At 43.5% G+C, this 15858-nt stretch overlaps 1 protein-coding gene across 19 annotated transcripts in view; it reads left to right on the top strand.

Moving 5' to 3' along the window:
- LOC127182601 (NACHT, LRR and PYD domains-containing protein 3-like) overlaps window positions 1-15858 on the top strand; it is a 60020-nt gene that overhangs the window by 33314 nt on the left and 10848 nt on the right. For 14 of the 19 annotated variants that reach the window (XM_051137933.1, XM_051137935.1, XM_051137934.1 and 11 more), the window contains one exon: window positions 9919-10089. The exons of 3 other annotated variants lie outside the window; for them this stretch is intronic. In XM_051137933.1, coding sequence (XP_050993890.1) covers window positions 9919-10089 — 171 coding nt within the window. The remainder of the gene's footprint in view (window positions 1-9918; window positions 10090-15858) is intronic. 2 more of the 19 variants (XM_051137953.1, XM_051137943.1) reach the window with 1 other exon arrangement.

Here is a 15858-nt window from a genome sequence, read left to right as displayed (position 1 = left end):
GATATAATAACGAACATAGTGGTCATCATTTGCGCCCAACATCTGAGCCGCTGAAGATGCAGTGGATTACATTTGTTTGTGAAGGGAATGTGCCTCTCGAGCTACATAAATGCGTCTGTGTTCACGCAAATCATCTTCCAGCTTCACTTACAGCAGAAGTGAGTATAAGGGTTTTTTTCTATGAATCTCTGCAGCGCGTTTAGCCTGCTCAGTTCCGCGGCTAAACGCGCTAAATGCGGCTAAAATAAACAGGCTTGTCACTCCACAGAGAGAAGAGAGGGGCGGGGTGAGCAGAGCTCATTTTCATTTAAAGGAACAAGCTCTCAGAATGGGTTGATTTTTGCAGAGCTCATTTTGACAAGGTAAAAAGGGTGTTGTTTTACATAATTATTGAGAATTTTTAACCAAAGTATATTAAAGATTTTTCATTAAGACCCTAAAGAATCACATCAACTTGTTTAAAATGGGCATCTGATGACCCCTTTAAAAGTTAATAGGGTACCTGCAGCCAGTTTGTCACAAATCCGGTCTGTGGTGTTCCATCTGCTCGCCGCCAGATGTTGCCTACTAGTTACAGTGGCTACGTTTACATACACAATTTTTGGTTCAAGCCAGTATTACTGAAATTACTGAGATACTCATCTGCATCAGAGCTTTCTGAAATCCAAATCAATACTGATGACTCATCAACTTCATTATAAGCAGCAAAGTCTTCGCAGGCTGTAGGAAAGAAATGACAAATCCATTAGGCCTGGGCTGAGATATTACTAGATTGACAAGGAAGGGCAGTATTTAAAGTCACAGATTTATGGTTGGAAAAATCAATATCACCTATCTCTATGTCCATGACAGAGACACCATGTGAAAAATCCAAGTCCAAGTCCCCGAGCTAGGAGGCCTTTCTTGCATGTTCTCCCTGTGTCTGTGTGGTTTCCTCTGAGAAACTGTAAACATGCACACAAACGCACACACAGACACACACACACACACACACACACAGACAGTCACTCCTCCATACATTCCGGTACAGATCTATGTAGTGCAGGGGTTCTCAATTCTGGCCCACAAGATCCATTTTCCTGCAGAGTTTATCTCCAACCTTAATCAAACTCACCTGCCTGTACCTTTCTAGTGATTCTAAAGACTTTGATTAACTTGTTCAGGTGTGTTTGATTAGGGTTAGTGCTAAACTCTGCAGGAAGATGGATCTTGTGGGCCAGAGTTGAGAACCCCTGATGTAGTGAATAGTGTTATTAATAAAACAGACTTTGGGAAAAAAAATGATAGACAGGTTGCAATAAAGAAATATTACTCTTTCTTGAATGAAGGAGGTGATGGGTAGGTATGGTCTCAAGGAAAAGAACATGGAAGGGCAGATAGTGGTAGATTTTGCAAAAAGAATGGAAATGGCAGTGATAAATACATATTTTAAGAAGAAGGAGGAGCACAGGGTGGAGTGGAGGAAGGTGCACACTAGTAGACTATGTCCTGTGCAGGAGATGTAACATGAAGGAGATCAAAGACTATAAGGTGGTGGCAGAGGATTGTGTAGCTAGACAGCATCGGATGGTGGTTTGTAGGAGATGCTTAGGAGAGATGACAGTGAAGTTTTTAACCAGGTTCTTCAATAAAATCTTGGAAAGTGAGAGCATGCCTGAAGAGTGGAGAAGAAGTGTACTGGTACTGATCTATAAGAACAAAGAACTTGTGCAGTGCTGCAGTAACTACAGGGGCATAAAGTTGATCAGCTACACAATAAAGTTATGGGAGAAGGTAGTGAAAGCTCAATTGAGAGGACAAGTGATGATCTGTGAGCAGCAGTATGGGTTCATGGTAGGAAAGATCATCACGGATGCAAAGTTTTCTTTGAGAGTGTTGTTGGAGAAATAGAAGACCAGAAAGAGTTGCATTGCATGTTTGTGGATTTAGAGAAAGCTTATGACAAGTGCCAAGAGAAAGGCTGTGATACTGTATAAGGAAGTCTGATGTGGCAGAGAAGTATGTGAGGGTGGTGCAGGATATGTATGAGGACAGTGTGACAGCACTGAGGTGAACAGCACATTCCAAGGCCCAGTTTATGGCGGGGCCCTTCCTAATAGCATCAGCAAACTGTCCAGCGCCATCAAAAAAAAAAAAAAAGATGCCAGGACAACAGCCAGACATCTCTTAGAGGGCAAGAAGAAGACCTTTGGTACCAAACCCGGGAAGGACAGGACTTCCTATTGGTCAAAATGCAGTTTCTGTTCTCCACCGACCTTAAGAATGATTCCTAAGGTTTTGCCCAGTGACTGACCATAGAAATTCCTTAGGACCTCCAGATGCAGCAGCAGTGGGTGAAACAAAGAGAGATCACAAAGATCCATCCAAATCCACTCATAACTCTGTTTTCAAACCTTAAAACTGATACACACCACAAAACACACATCTTGTACTTATTCAAACAAATAAGTATTCTTGGTGACAGCAATGTGTGGTGCAACATCTTACACAAACTTGGCTGTTAATGGACAAATGAATGCATGCATGACAGTTCAATCTTTTTCCATCATGTTTGGACTTAATGTCTTTGTAACACTGCCAAATGTATTCTGGTTATGGTTTGGAAAGTGAGAAATGCACTGGTAAAACTTCAGTGACACTTTTCTAACTTTGTGTCTGGACTATGCAAATAAGTTCAACAGGAAGATGGAAGGGTGGGCCACATCGTGTCCCCCGCTCTGATGGAACCAACCAATCACAGCATGAAAAGGAAACATGCCAAATTGCATTCTCCTATGTCCTGAGTATCCATCCTAGACAGACAAAGTGGACTGACCAAGCTCTGAGTCTCTAGCCCAGAGAGGCGGAAGACACACAGATATCTGCAACAAGGTTAAGCTCCGGCGGGTAAACCTTCACTTCAGGTACTTTTGCTTGCGTGTTCCAAGCTAAGGACCTTCAGCACCTACTCCAGGGCCACATCTATGTGTTCCAGATCTTAGGACCCTTTGGTGCTCCAGGTAAATCAGCATCCTCCAGCCCTTTATGTTCAAGGCTGTTGAAACAGATTCCTGCTACTTTCCCCGCTGTACTGCTACCAGTGCAACCAGTGGAAGAAGTTGCCGCCACCGGACTGCTCATCAACTGCAGTGAAAGTAAATATCACTTCCAAACCTCTTCCAGAGACCTTGGCATTGTTGTATATTAGGCAAGGCAAGGCAAGTTTATTTATATAGCACATTTCATACACAGAGGTAATTCAAAGTGCTTTACATAAAAGGAAGTAGAATAATCATAAAAACAATAATAAAAACAATAATCACAAAAAAGGAAGTAGAACAATCATAAAAACAATGATCACAACAATAAAACAAAAAATGTAAAAACTGATTTATATAATGATTTAAAAATGATTTTAAAATTGATTTAAAATAAATTTAAGACAGTTAAAAACAGAAAATGATTATACATAATGCAATCAGTTCAGACGAAGCACAGTGCTCATTCAGTAAATGCACAGCTAAACAGATGAGTTTTGAGTCTAGATTTAAATGTAGCTAATGTTTTAGCACATTTGATCTCTTCTAGAAGCTGGTTCCAACTGCGGGCAGCATAATAGCTAAAAGCGGATTCCCCTTGTTTTGTGTGAACCCTCGGTATTTCTAACTGACTCGATCCTAATGATCTGAGTGGTCTGTTAGGTTTATATTCAGTGAGCATATCTGCAATGTATTTAGGTCCTAGGCCATTGAGTGATTTATAAATGAGTAAAAGTACTTTAAAATCAATTCTAAATATAACTGGAAGCCAGTGTAGGGACCTGAAAACTGGTGTGATATGCTCAGATTTTCTGGTTATAGTCAGAATCCTGGCAGCAGCGTTCTGGATGAGCTGCAGCTGTCTAATGGTTTTCTTAGGAAGGCCAGTGAGGAGACCATTACAATAATCCACCCTGCTTGTGATAAAGGCATGAACAAGTTTCTCCAAGTCTTGACTGCAAACAAAACATCTAATTCTTGCAATGTTTTTGAGATGATAGTATGCTGATTTAGTTACTGCTTTGACATAACTACTGAAACTAAGGTCTGACTCCAGAATCACACCAAGATTCCTGACTTGGTTTTTAGTTGTTTGACCCCTAGCATCAAGGTATGCATTCACCTTAAGAACTTCCTCTTTGCTTCCGAATGCAATGACTTCAGTTTTCTCCTTGTTTAACTGAAGGAAGTTCTGGCACATCCAACTGTTAATTTCATCAATGCATTGGCAGAGGGAATCAATGGGGCTGTAGTCATTTGGCGATAAGGCTAGGTAAATGTGGGTATCATCAGCATAGCTGTGATAGGCAATTTGGTTCTTTCTCATTATTTGACTTAGTGGGAGCATATACAGGCTAAACAAGAGCGGCGCAAGAATTGAGCCTTGAGGGACTCCGCATGTCGTGGATGTCCACTTAGACTTATGCTCTCCTATACTCACATAATAACCTCTCCCTTCTAAGTATGACCTGAACCAATTGAGAGCCATCCCAGAAATCCCGACCCAGTTTTCCAGTCTCTCTAGAAGAATGTTATGATCGACAGTGTCAAACGCAGCACTAAGATCTAGCAGTACCAGCACTGATATTTTGCTAGAATCAGAATTTAGGCGAATATCATTTATTATCTTAACGAGCGCCGTCTCTGTACTGTGATGCGGTCGGAAACCAGATTGAAAATTGTCCAGGTATCCATTTGAGTTTTAGTAGTTGTTCAACTGATTAGTTTTGTTCAACTACCTTTTCAATAATCTTGCCTATAAAAGGAAGATTAGATATTGGTCTATAGTTGCTCAAAATGGTGTTATCAAGATTGCTCTTTTTCAGAAGGGGCTTAACAACTGCAGTTTTCAGGGAGTTTGGAAAAGTCCCAGAAAGAAGTGAGGTGTTCACCACTTCTAAGAGATCTGCTTCTAAACAGTTAAACACACTTCTGAAAAAAGATGTGGGAAGTGTGTCAAGGTTGCAGGTTGAGGATTTAAGGTGCTGTACTATTTCTTCCAAAGTTTTGCTATCAACTGATTCAAAAACTTGAGGATGTGCTAATCACCTTTCTGATATTAATGATCTTCTCTGAAAAGAAGGAGGCAAAGTCATTGCATTTGCTGTCAGAGAGCAGTTCACTGGGAATCTGACTTGGGGGGTTTGTTAGTCTCTCAACAGTAGCAAAAAGAGTGCGAGTGTTGTTTAGGTTACTGTTTATAAGGTTTGAGAAGAACTTCTGTCTTGCTGTGGCTGGTTCCACATTGAAAGCATGAAGGCTGTCTTTATAGATGCTATAGTGAATTTCAAGTTTCGTCTTCCGCCACATCCGCTCAGCTTTTTTTGCATTGTCCTTTCATACTCTGTACTGCTGTTGAGTTTCTCCAACATGACTTTGTCTGCCAGTCGTCTTACTGACTTTCACTGGTGCAATGTCATCAATGACATTCTTAACTTTTGAGTTAAAGGACTCCAGGAGAAGATCAACAGAGTCTGCAGAAATGCTTGGCATTGAAGATATAGCCTTCATAAACAGAACACTAATGTTTTCGTTAATACATCTCTTTCTGACAGAGACGGATCTAGATTCAGTGGTAGCAGAGATCAATATATCAAAGAAAATACAAAAGTGATCAGATAGTGCTACGTCCTTAATGACAATGGATGAAATGTTTAGACCTTTACTGATGAGTAAATCTAGAGTGTGTCCACGATTGTGTGTGGGTCCATGCAAATGCTGAATCAGGTCAAAAGTGTTTAAAACGGTTCTAATTTCTTTTGTAGTTTTTATTTCTGCATTTTCTATGTGAAAATTAAAATCCCCTGCAATAGAAAAACAGTCAAACTCTGAGGAAATCATTGATAACAGTTCTGTGAACTCTTCAACAAAGACTGGAGAATATTTTGGAGGCCTGTAAATAATGATAAATAGAATTCATGGAGCACCTTTCAGCACAATCCCTAGATATTCAAAAGACAAGTACTGACTAAATGACACTTGCTTACATTGATAGACATCTTTAAATAGAGCAGCTACACCTCCACCTCTCCTAACAGCTCTGCAGACACTCATGAAAGTAAAGTTAGGAGGGGCTGTTTCATTTAGGACTGTTGCACTGCAGCTGTCTTCAAGCCATGTTTAAATTAGAAACATAAAATCCAGGTTGTATGTGGTTATTAAGTCATTGATCAGAAATGATTTATTTTTAGTGAGCGAATGTTTAAAAATGCTAACTTGATGCCATTGCTTTTTGTCTCTAGAGCAGTCTTAGTTTGATACCTAATAGGCCGCAGATTAGATGGGTCAGCGGTATGGCTTGAGAAGGCCTTAGACTTTCTATCACGTGATAAAACAGAGATAGAGAAAGCTACAGGCACACTGGGTTCCCGCTTGTTATGTAAACATCCCTGAGTGTTGCTGCTATCGTAGCGGGGACCCGACACATATCACTGAGAGCTGTTATCAGTTGTTTTTGGTTCACCTACAGCAGATGGAGGAGGGTTTGGACCCTGGCGTTGTGGCAGGGGCCGGAGAGCTCTTGAAGGAGGAGGAGGGGGAGCTGGGCCCACAGGCTTTGGTGGTTGTGGTGCCCGCCGTTTTTTAGTTGATATCTGGGGGCTTGCAGCAAAAGAGTGGGAGAGTCTGGTTCCAGCATATACCAGTTCCTCCCTTTTCTGTGAGAAGCTTAGAAGTGGAGATGCTGGAGAGAGGGATAAGGTGTCTGGTGAGCGGGGCTCTGGCTCTGGTGTTTCCAGTGGCTGAAATATGTTGTCCTGGCTTTCCTGGCTGTTTACCAGAAAGTCGTCCTTCGGCGCTGAGTCTTGGAGCTGTTGTAGTACGTCACAGTCTGTCTGTGATGAGCTCTGTGGACAGGGCTCAGCCGGGATGGTGTCCATGAGCAGTGCTTGTTGTGGCTGTGTGGCGTTTTCAGTGTCCTTGTGGGATGTGTCAACCACATGATGACTCTAAAGCTGATTTGAAGTCCTGTGGTCACTTATACTTTGTCCAGGTGTGTGTGTCATTCATGTTGGGTGGACTGGCACACTCCACTGAAGGATGACGGAGTGAAAAATAGATGTTGTCCTTTAGCACTCTTGCACCAAGTTTGTTTGGGTGGAGGCCATCCAGTTTAAACAGTTGTCTATGGCCCCAGAAAAGATTGAAGCTGTCAATGAAGTTGACTCCTTTTAGACTGCGGGTTCTTTGTAGCCATGTATTCAGCCCGAGCAACCATGAAAACATGTTAGTTCCCCTTGCTGGGAGTGGTCCACTGATGAACGACTGAACTTCAAGTCTTCGAAGTGTTTCGATGAGTTCACTGAAGTCCTTCTTTAGGAGTTCTGACTGCTCTTTCCGAATATCATTCTTCCCCACATGGATGATGATTCGATTTGCAGTCTTGTGCTTCATTAGGATGTTCCGAAGTTCCCTGTTCACATCAGAGACGGTTGCTTGAGGAAAGCAGCATGTAGTTGTAGTACTGCTACTGATATTTCTGATAACGGAGTCTCCCACTATCAGAGTCTTGGGCTCGGCTGCGCTCTGAGCTGAGTGCCGCTGTCTGTTTGACCTTGAGCGCCTGTTAGTAGCGATGTTAGCTGCTGGCTCATACGATCCATGTTCAATCACATTTGGGGATTCTTCACCCACATTCATTAGTGCTTTAAATCTGTTCTCAAGCTGTATAGGAGGTGGTAAAATACCAGTTTTTGCAAGCCTTGTCATAGCCATATCTGGGGTAGAGGATGCTACCGCAGCAATACGAGACACTCGTGACAATTTGATGTCTCGAGTGCCTTTGGGTCTCGCTCCCTGTTTGTGCCATCGATTAGTGTGTCGATCAGTTTCGGCTTGTTCCTCTACACTTAGAAACTGTTGAGATTCACCGGGTTCATGGGACTCACCGGCTGTATGCTGAGGGGGTCCGTGACGACGGTCTGCTGAGTGTTCCACCTGTTTTGGAAGTCCAGCAAGTAACTTTGTTTCAAGAACCACAATCCTTTGTAGAAGTCTGTGGCAGTTTGTGCAGCAAGTAGATTCCAGAAGAGGCTGAAGAGGCATTTTCTTTCTCGTCTGTTGAAAGTAGGCAGCTGTGTTTTCCCGTCTCCGGAATGTAAACTGCTGGCAGTGGGAGGCAAAGAGTCTCCTTTTTTGTAGTATTATTCCAGTTACAAAAAGTTTTTAATTTAGTGTTTGTGCCAAAAATGTGTTGTTTGAGCACTGTGCTAATCTGCTGAGGATAAAATCTTAGAAAAGTCTGAGAAAAGTATATAAACGGAGCAAAGCGTGGAGCAGTAAGCAAAAGTGTCTGAACAGTAGCAAAGCCGGAAGCCTATATTATCAGTATATGATTTTCTAATTTACATTAGATATTATATAGCTGATTGCAGTTGGTAACAAATAATTTCTCATTTATTTGTTTGATGCATAAAAAGGTTCTTCACCTTATTTGTTTCAGAGTAGCAACAATTTATCTTTCCAGATAACGTACAGTAGCTCTGACATAACAATACACAATATAATCACTTGGATTTTATGCATCTTATGCACTTTATTCCTTTTTCATTCATGGTATTTATTTAGTAGTTGTTGATTACTCTTGTCTATCTTTTGTTAATAAAATGTATTTTATTACACTTGTGTCTTCCGTGTTGATACAGTAAGAAGTTCTACAAGTTAGAGATCTCTCTTATGTGATGTACTCATAACTACACATTAATTGACACGTGATCCAAGAATCAAAACGTCATCTATGATGGGGGGTACCCATCACTACACTATTACACCTCCCTAGGTTGGCGAAAGCAAAATTCACTACAAATGACAGACTGGTTCAAGGTGAAGGTGGGATTGCATGGGTTTGCATGGGATCTGCTCTTAGCCATTTCTTGTGTGCAGTGGTAATGGACAGGTTAATGGATGGGATCAAGAAGGAACCCCCACGGACTATGATGTTTGCAGATGATATTGTGATTTGTAGTGAGAGCAGGGAACAGGTGGAGGTGAGTTTGGAGAGGTAGAGGCATGCACTGGAGGGATAGGGGAATGAAAGTCAGTAGGAGCAAGACAGAGTATATGTGCATAAATGGGAGAGAGGAAAGCAGAACAGTGCAGTTACAAGGAGCAGACGTGGTGAAGGTGAATGAGTTTAAACACTCGGTCAGTTGTCCAAAGTAATGGAGAGTGTGGTAGAGAAGTAAAGAAGAGAGTGCAGGCCGGGTGGAATGGGTGGAGAAGAGTCTCAGGAGTGATTTGTGATAGAAGGGTACCTGCAAGAGTGAAAGGGAAAGTTTACAAGACCATAGTAAGACCAGCTATGTTGTATGGCTTGGAGGCAGTGGCACTGACAAAAAAACTGAAGAAGGAGCTGGAGGTGGCTGAGATAAAGATGATTCGATTTTCGAGTGACGAGGATGGACAAGATCAAAAATGAGCATATTAGAGGGACAGCGCAGGTAGGACAGTTGGTAGACAAAGTAAGTGAGGCAAGACTAAGATGGTTTGGGCATGTGCAGAGAAGGGATGTGGGGTATGTTGAGGGAAGAGTGTTGAGGATGGAGCCACCGGGCAGGAGGAGTAGAGGAAGACCAAAGAGGAGGTTTATGGATGTGTTGATGGAGGACATGCGGGTGGTCGGTGTGACAGAGGAAGACGTAGAACACAGAGCAAAATGGAGACGGGTGATCCATTGTGGTGACCCCTAATAGGGAGAAGACGAAAGAAGAAGATGACTCTTTCTTGAATGAGACTTGAGATGTTTTGTGATCATGTTTTATGTTCTGTGACATTTTAGATCTCAGTCCAGTGATTCATTAAACATTGATGTGTGCTGTAAGTTTGTACTTTATCTTTAATAATGGATTCACAGCTAAACTGATGTGATCTGAGAGAGTGAAGAGTGTGTCATTGTTCTCTACAGGTTGAGATGTTGTGGCATCACAGATGAAGGTTGTGCTGCTCTGGCTTCAGCTCTGAGATCAAACCCCTCACACTTGACAGAACTGGATCTGTCTGGGAATAAACTAGGAGATTCAGTGAAGCTGCTTTCTGCTGTACTACAAAATCCTCAATGTAAACTGGAGAAACTGGGGTAAGATCATAAAAGACACACTGTAAAGTATACTGTATGTGAAGTGCATAATTTACAATGTTGAAAACAAAATTACAAATTTAAAAAAAAAACAACAAATAATAAACACAATTGCAAATCTAAGCACAAAGCAAGTCAGAAAACACAATGACAAGCCAGACAAAATGGAAAAGGTGGGTATTGTTTGAAAATGGAGCACTTATCACTGACTGGACAAGACATCTGTCAATCAAGATGTAAAAAATCGTGTGACCAATTTTGTTTTTTTTTTTGTTTTTTCCCTTTAATCATTTTTTTTTTTTTTGCCATAGAAAAAGCATTTTAAATGGATTATCTGTTTACACATAGTGCACAAAGCCCTTTAGACAAAATGACAGAAGAAACCAGTCACATACTGTCAGTGGGAGAGTAAAGACAGTGGGCGAAGCTTTGACACCAACCCGAGTACAAATCTACTTTTCCTGATTCCATCCTTCTGCCTTTTTTTATTATTATGTTATAGTTTAGAGATGTGTTTATTTTAAACAAAAATTAAATAAAGTGTCTGATGAGTATTTAATAGTGGGAAGTAAGTGCCTAATGATTATTTAATCAGGTGCAGGTCATATTTTTACCATTCTCAAAACCATGGCTTCTTTATAGAGTTTCGCAGGTTAAACATGGTTTGGGTTGGGAGTAGGTGTAGGAGTGGGCTTTAGAGAGAGCGATAAGTAGGGTCCCAATAAGGCTGCATTCACTTATGATTATAATAAATATAATCATATACAATGAATAAGTTGTTCCATACAGTGGCAGGGTGGTTCAGTAGGTAGCGTGTCACAGCAAAAAGGAGGACATTCCATGTCAGAGGGATATCTGATAGCTAAAGCATTTAAAAATTTAAAAACAAAAATTTAATAATATAAAAAAATAATTTAATAATATAAGGGTGATACGTTCAAATTCACCGCTGCCCATCAACAGCCTAGCTGCAGCATTCTGAACCATTTGCAAATGATGAATGGATGAGTGGTTGACTCCATAATAGAGTGAATTACAGTATTCTACGTGTGGTGGAATAAAGGCATGAATTACTGTTTCTGAGCAAGTAGAGGTTTAACTTTTGCAAGGCATCATAAATGGAAAAAGCATGATTTAACCACAACACAAATGTGTTTATTAAACTTGAGTCCTGAGTCAAACAAAAAGCCTATGTTTTTAGCACAAGGAGCAACAAATGAAGTTTGGTCGCCAAGGTCCAAATTACAAGAGTCATACAAATTAACTTGGTCCGAACATTACTACCTCAGTTTTGCTTCCATTCAGGTCAAAATCTTTTGTGTTAGCCACAGTTTCAGTTCTTGTAAGCAATGCAATGCCCTGCTGGAATTATAAGAATCCACCCACCAGGCCAAAAGTGAAGAGGCCTGGTTGAAGGTATTCTGCATGTTCGACCTATTACTTGCACTTCTGCAAAGTTCACTTAATTTATTAGGATTTAATTTCAGTTTTCATCTGGCTCTGTGTTTAATCTGACTCCAATTTCAAGTGATCATTAAATTTAGGCATTTCTAATTAAAAACTGATCACAAATATCAATTATGCATTAATTTAAATATTTGATTATTCTGGACCAGGGGTGAGGCCAGAAATGTTTAAGTGGGTGGGCCTATATAAAACCGGGTGGGCAAAGCAGTCACGAATCATGTCCGGTCTGCCCGCCACCGGAGGTCGCTGTGCATCTTGTTTGCACCTCACATCACACAGACTGTTACACTACACCCCGGACTACGTCTCCCATCACCCATCGCGCTGATTGCGCCAACACCTGTGGCCAATCAGGCGCGCTATATAAGCCCCGGACTTTCCCCCTGTTACTCACGGAGTATTGTGGTTTATTGTATGGTTGTTTCGTGTTAGTTCCCTAGTTCCCTGTGTTTAGCTTTCTTGCCTGGTCTTCTTGTCTCGCTGCCTGCCTTTGGACTACTTGCTTGTTTCACGGATCTCCCCTTCGCTTTCCCTCCCTGGATTACGTTCGCCGATCTTCAACCCACGCTAGCTTCACGGACTATTCTTGTGCCTCGTCCCAACTTACCTGTTTGCTATTGTTTCGACTGCTGCCATATCAGAGCCATGTAAAGTTGCAGCTGTGTTTCCTGTGTCAAGTCAAGCTACAGCTGTTGTTCCGGAGTCCAGTCAAGTTGTTCCCGAGTCCAGTCAAGTTACAGCTGTTGTTCCCGAGTCCAGTCAAGTTACAGCTGTTGTTCCCGAGTCCAGTCAAGTTGTTCCCGAGTCCAGTCAAGTTACAGCTGTTGTTCCCGAGTCCAGTCAAGTTGTTTCCAAGTCCAGTCCAGTTGCAGCTGTGTTTCCCGAGTCAAGTCAAGTTGCAGCTGTGTTTCCCGAGTCAAGTCAAGTCACAGCTGTCGTTCCTGAGTCAAGCAGAGTCACAGCTGTCGTTCCTGAGTCAAGCAGAGTCACAGCTGTCATTCCTAAACCAAGTCAAGTCACTGCTGATCTTCATGAGCCAAGTCACTGCTGATCTCCATGAGTCAAGTCAAGTCACTGCTGATCTCCATGAGTCAAGTCAAGTCACTACTGATCTTCACAAGCCAGGTCAAGCCACAGCTGGTCTCCACGAGCCAAGTCAAGTCTCAGTTGATCTCCACAAACCAAGTCACGTCTCGTCTGACCTCCCGGAGTCAAGTCACATCTCGTCTGACCGCCCAGAGTCAAGTCACATCTCGTCTGACCGCCCAGAGTCAAGTCACATCTCATCTGACCACCCAGAGTCAAGTCACGTCTCGTCTGACCGCCCAGAGTCAAGTCAAGTCTCGTCTGACCGCCCAGAGCCTCACCATGTCTCGTCTGACACCCCAAGGTCACGGCCTATCATGATGGCCAGATCCTCCTAAAGGGGCCGCAGATACCACCATCGAGTCTCCAGAGGTGGTGGCTTACGCTGCAGAGCCTCTAGAGGTGGCATCGCCAACTGCGGCTTCCCCAGTGGCTGTGATGCCCACCACAGTTTCCCCGGAGGTGGCGGCTGAGGCTGCGGAACCTCATGAAATGGGGACGTCTGTCTTAGCTCCGTGCATGGTGGTAGCGCCCAACAATCCGGCTGTGCATCTTGTTTGCACCTCACATCACACAGACTGTTACACTACACCCCGGACTACGTTTCCCATCACCCATCGCGCTGATTGCGCCAACACCTGTGGCCAATCAGATGCGCTATATAAGCCCTGGACTTTCCCCGTTACTCACGGAGTATTGTGGTTATTGTATGGTTGTTTCGCGTTAGTTCCCTAGTTCCCTGTGTTTAGCTTTCTCGTCTGGTCTTCTCGTTTCGTCTGTCTCGCTGCCTGCCTTTGGACTACTTGCTTGTTTCACGGATCTCCCCTTCAATTTTCCCCCCTGGATTACGTTCGCCGATCTTCGACCCACGCTAGCTTCACGGACTATTCTTGTGCCTCGTCCCAACTTACCTGTTTGCTATTGTTTCGACCCTGCCTGTTCGACCATGTCTTTGACTCGCCCTACCAATAAAAGCTTGCATTTGGATCCGCTCGCCTCTCGTCTCACTCCCCACGTTACAGTAGCATATGAAAACTGCATATCAAATTACCAATAGAAAATACAGCACAAATATTCAATGCACAACACTTCTGAAGCATTGAATTGTCAAGGCATAGTAGGAGCTTCTTTTATTGAAACACAACTGAGGATATCTTCCCAAATGTTAAATTCAACAAAGGCAGAAACACAGAAGCTCAATGCTTGTAGGGTAAACAGTCTTACCTTAATTCCATAGGAAATCCTGGACGACATGAGGGAATCAAACACATTGGCAAGATCCAAACAGGTAAGTCCAAGCAAGAAGATCCGTGTGCAACCTTGAGACCAGCCAGCGAGGGAATGAGGTGAGTGCGTATTTATGTGAGCAGGTAAATGGATGCAGGTGTGAGCAATCAGTAATCAGGTGACTGTGACCTTGTGTAGGAGGCTGGCATGGTTGGTGAGGTGGGTGTGGCTGGTGACTCTGTGACAGTACCCCCTCCCCCATGGACGTCTCTTGCCCCCTGGGAGCGGGACGGTCTGGGTGGATTTGATGGAACTCGGTGAGGAGCAATGGATCCAGGACGTCATCTCTGTCCACCCATGATCTTTCTTCAGGACTGTACCCCTCCCGGCTGCCTCATCGCCAGGAGTCTAGGATCTGTCTGACTCTGCAGATGGTCTCGTTGGTGTCAACTTCGGGAGGAGGAGGTATCTCATGCTCTGTGGACAGAGGAAGAAGAGGATTAACAAAGGGTTTGAAAAGGGAAACATGGAAGGTAGGTGCAATACAGTAGTGTTCTGGTAAGGTGAGTTCATTGGTGACATTGTTAATTTGTCTGCTGATGGGAAATCGACCAATGTAATGGGGACTCAGCTTTCTGCTGGGCAGTCAGGGACAGATGTCCCAGGTGGAGAGCCAGATGCAGTCGCAAGGCTAATATAGGGGAGTGGGAGAGCGATGGGCGTCGGCGTAGTCCTTGTGTCTCCAAACTGCCTGCTGGAGGTGGATGTGAGCTGAGTCCTATACCCTCTTGCTCTCACGGAACCAGTAGTCTACCACGGGGACTTCTGTGAGTTCTCCTGTCCAGAGGAATAGTGGTGGTTGGTATCCAAGGATACATTGGAATGGAGTTAGACCTGTGGTTTCTTGACAGAGAGAATTGTGGGCGTATTCTGCCCAGGGTAGAAACTGGCTACAGCTGTCTTGGTGTTTGTGACAGTAGGCCCAGAGATACCGACCAATCTCCTGGACCTTTCGTTCTGGCCTTTTCGGCCTGGCCATTCATCTATGGGTGGTATCCTGAAGATAAACTTACAGACACTCCCAACAGGTGGAAGAAACCTCGCCAGACCCTGGAGTTGAACTGGGGCCCTCGATCAGAAATGATACCGAAATTACAAAAGATGTGGTGGAAAAGAGCTTCTGCAGTTCTAATGCGGTAGGTAATCCTTTCAAGGGAATGAGCTTGCAGGCTTTGAAGAAGCGATCTATTGCCACTAGGATTGTGGTGAATCCCTGAGAGGGAGGAAGGTCTGTGGCAAAATCCACCCTCAGATGGGACCAGGGTCGGCGAGGTAGGGGTAGCGGAACTAGTTTACCCTCAGGCAGACGGCTTGGTGTGGAGGTGATGGCGCAGACTGAACAACCCTTGATGTAACGGGCGACATCCCGGGCCATGCTGGGCTACCAGTAACGGTTCCAGAGAAGTGAGAGGGTTCGTTGGCTGCCTGGGTGCCCGGATCCTGGAGAGCTGTGAACTGAGTCCAGAAGGGTGAGGCGAATGGTGGTGGGTACATAACTTTTCCCTTCTGGACCTTCTGGCGGAGCGGGCTCCGAGAGAGTGGTGGCACAGATCTGGTCGTCCAAGTCCCATTGTATGGGGCACAGGAAGACGGTCGGAGGGAGAATGGGTTCTGGTTCTGCTGGAGCAGGGTCTGGTTGGTGAAGATGGGAGAGAGCATCTGCTTTGAGATACTTGTGGCCTGGACGGCATGTGACAGTGAAACAGAAATGAGTGAAGAAGAGAACCCATCTGTCTGTCTGGGGTTTAGGCGTTTATGGAGGTATTGGATAAATGCCTAAAGTCTTATATCACTGTATTCAGCACAAACTAGGCTACAATAATATGTAAACAGCATGTATGTACACATTATGTTTTTAAGAAAGTAACGTTTATGCGTGGTTATTGAAAACTAAAATTTTGAAGTCACTGAAATAAGGCCATAAAACAC

Source organism: Labeo rohita, chromosome 20 (genome assembly GCF_022985175.1).
Source record: "Labeo rohita strain BAU-BD-2019 chromosome 20, IGBB_LRoh.1.0, whole genome shotgun sequence".
NCBI classification, from domain to species: domain Eukaryota; kingdom Metazoa; phylum Chordata; class Actinopteri; order Cypriniformes; family Cyprinidae; genus Labeo; species Labeo rohita.
Note: the sequence above shows the minus strand (reverse complement) of the source record. Positions and strands in the feature narration are given on the sequence as shown.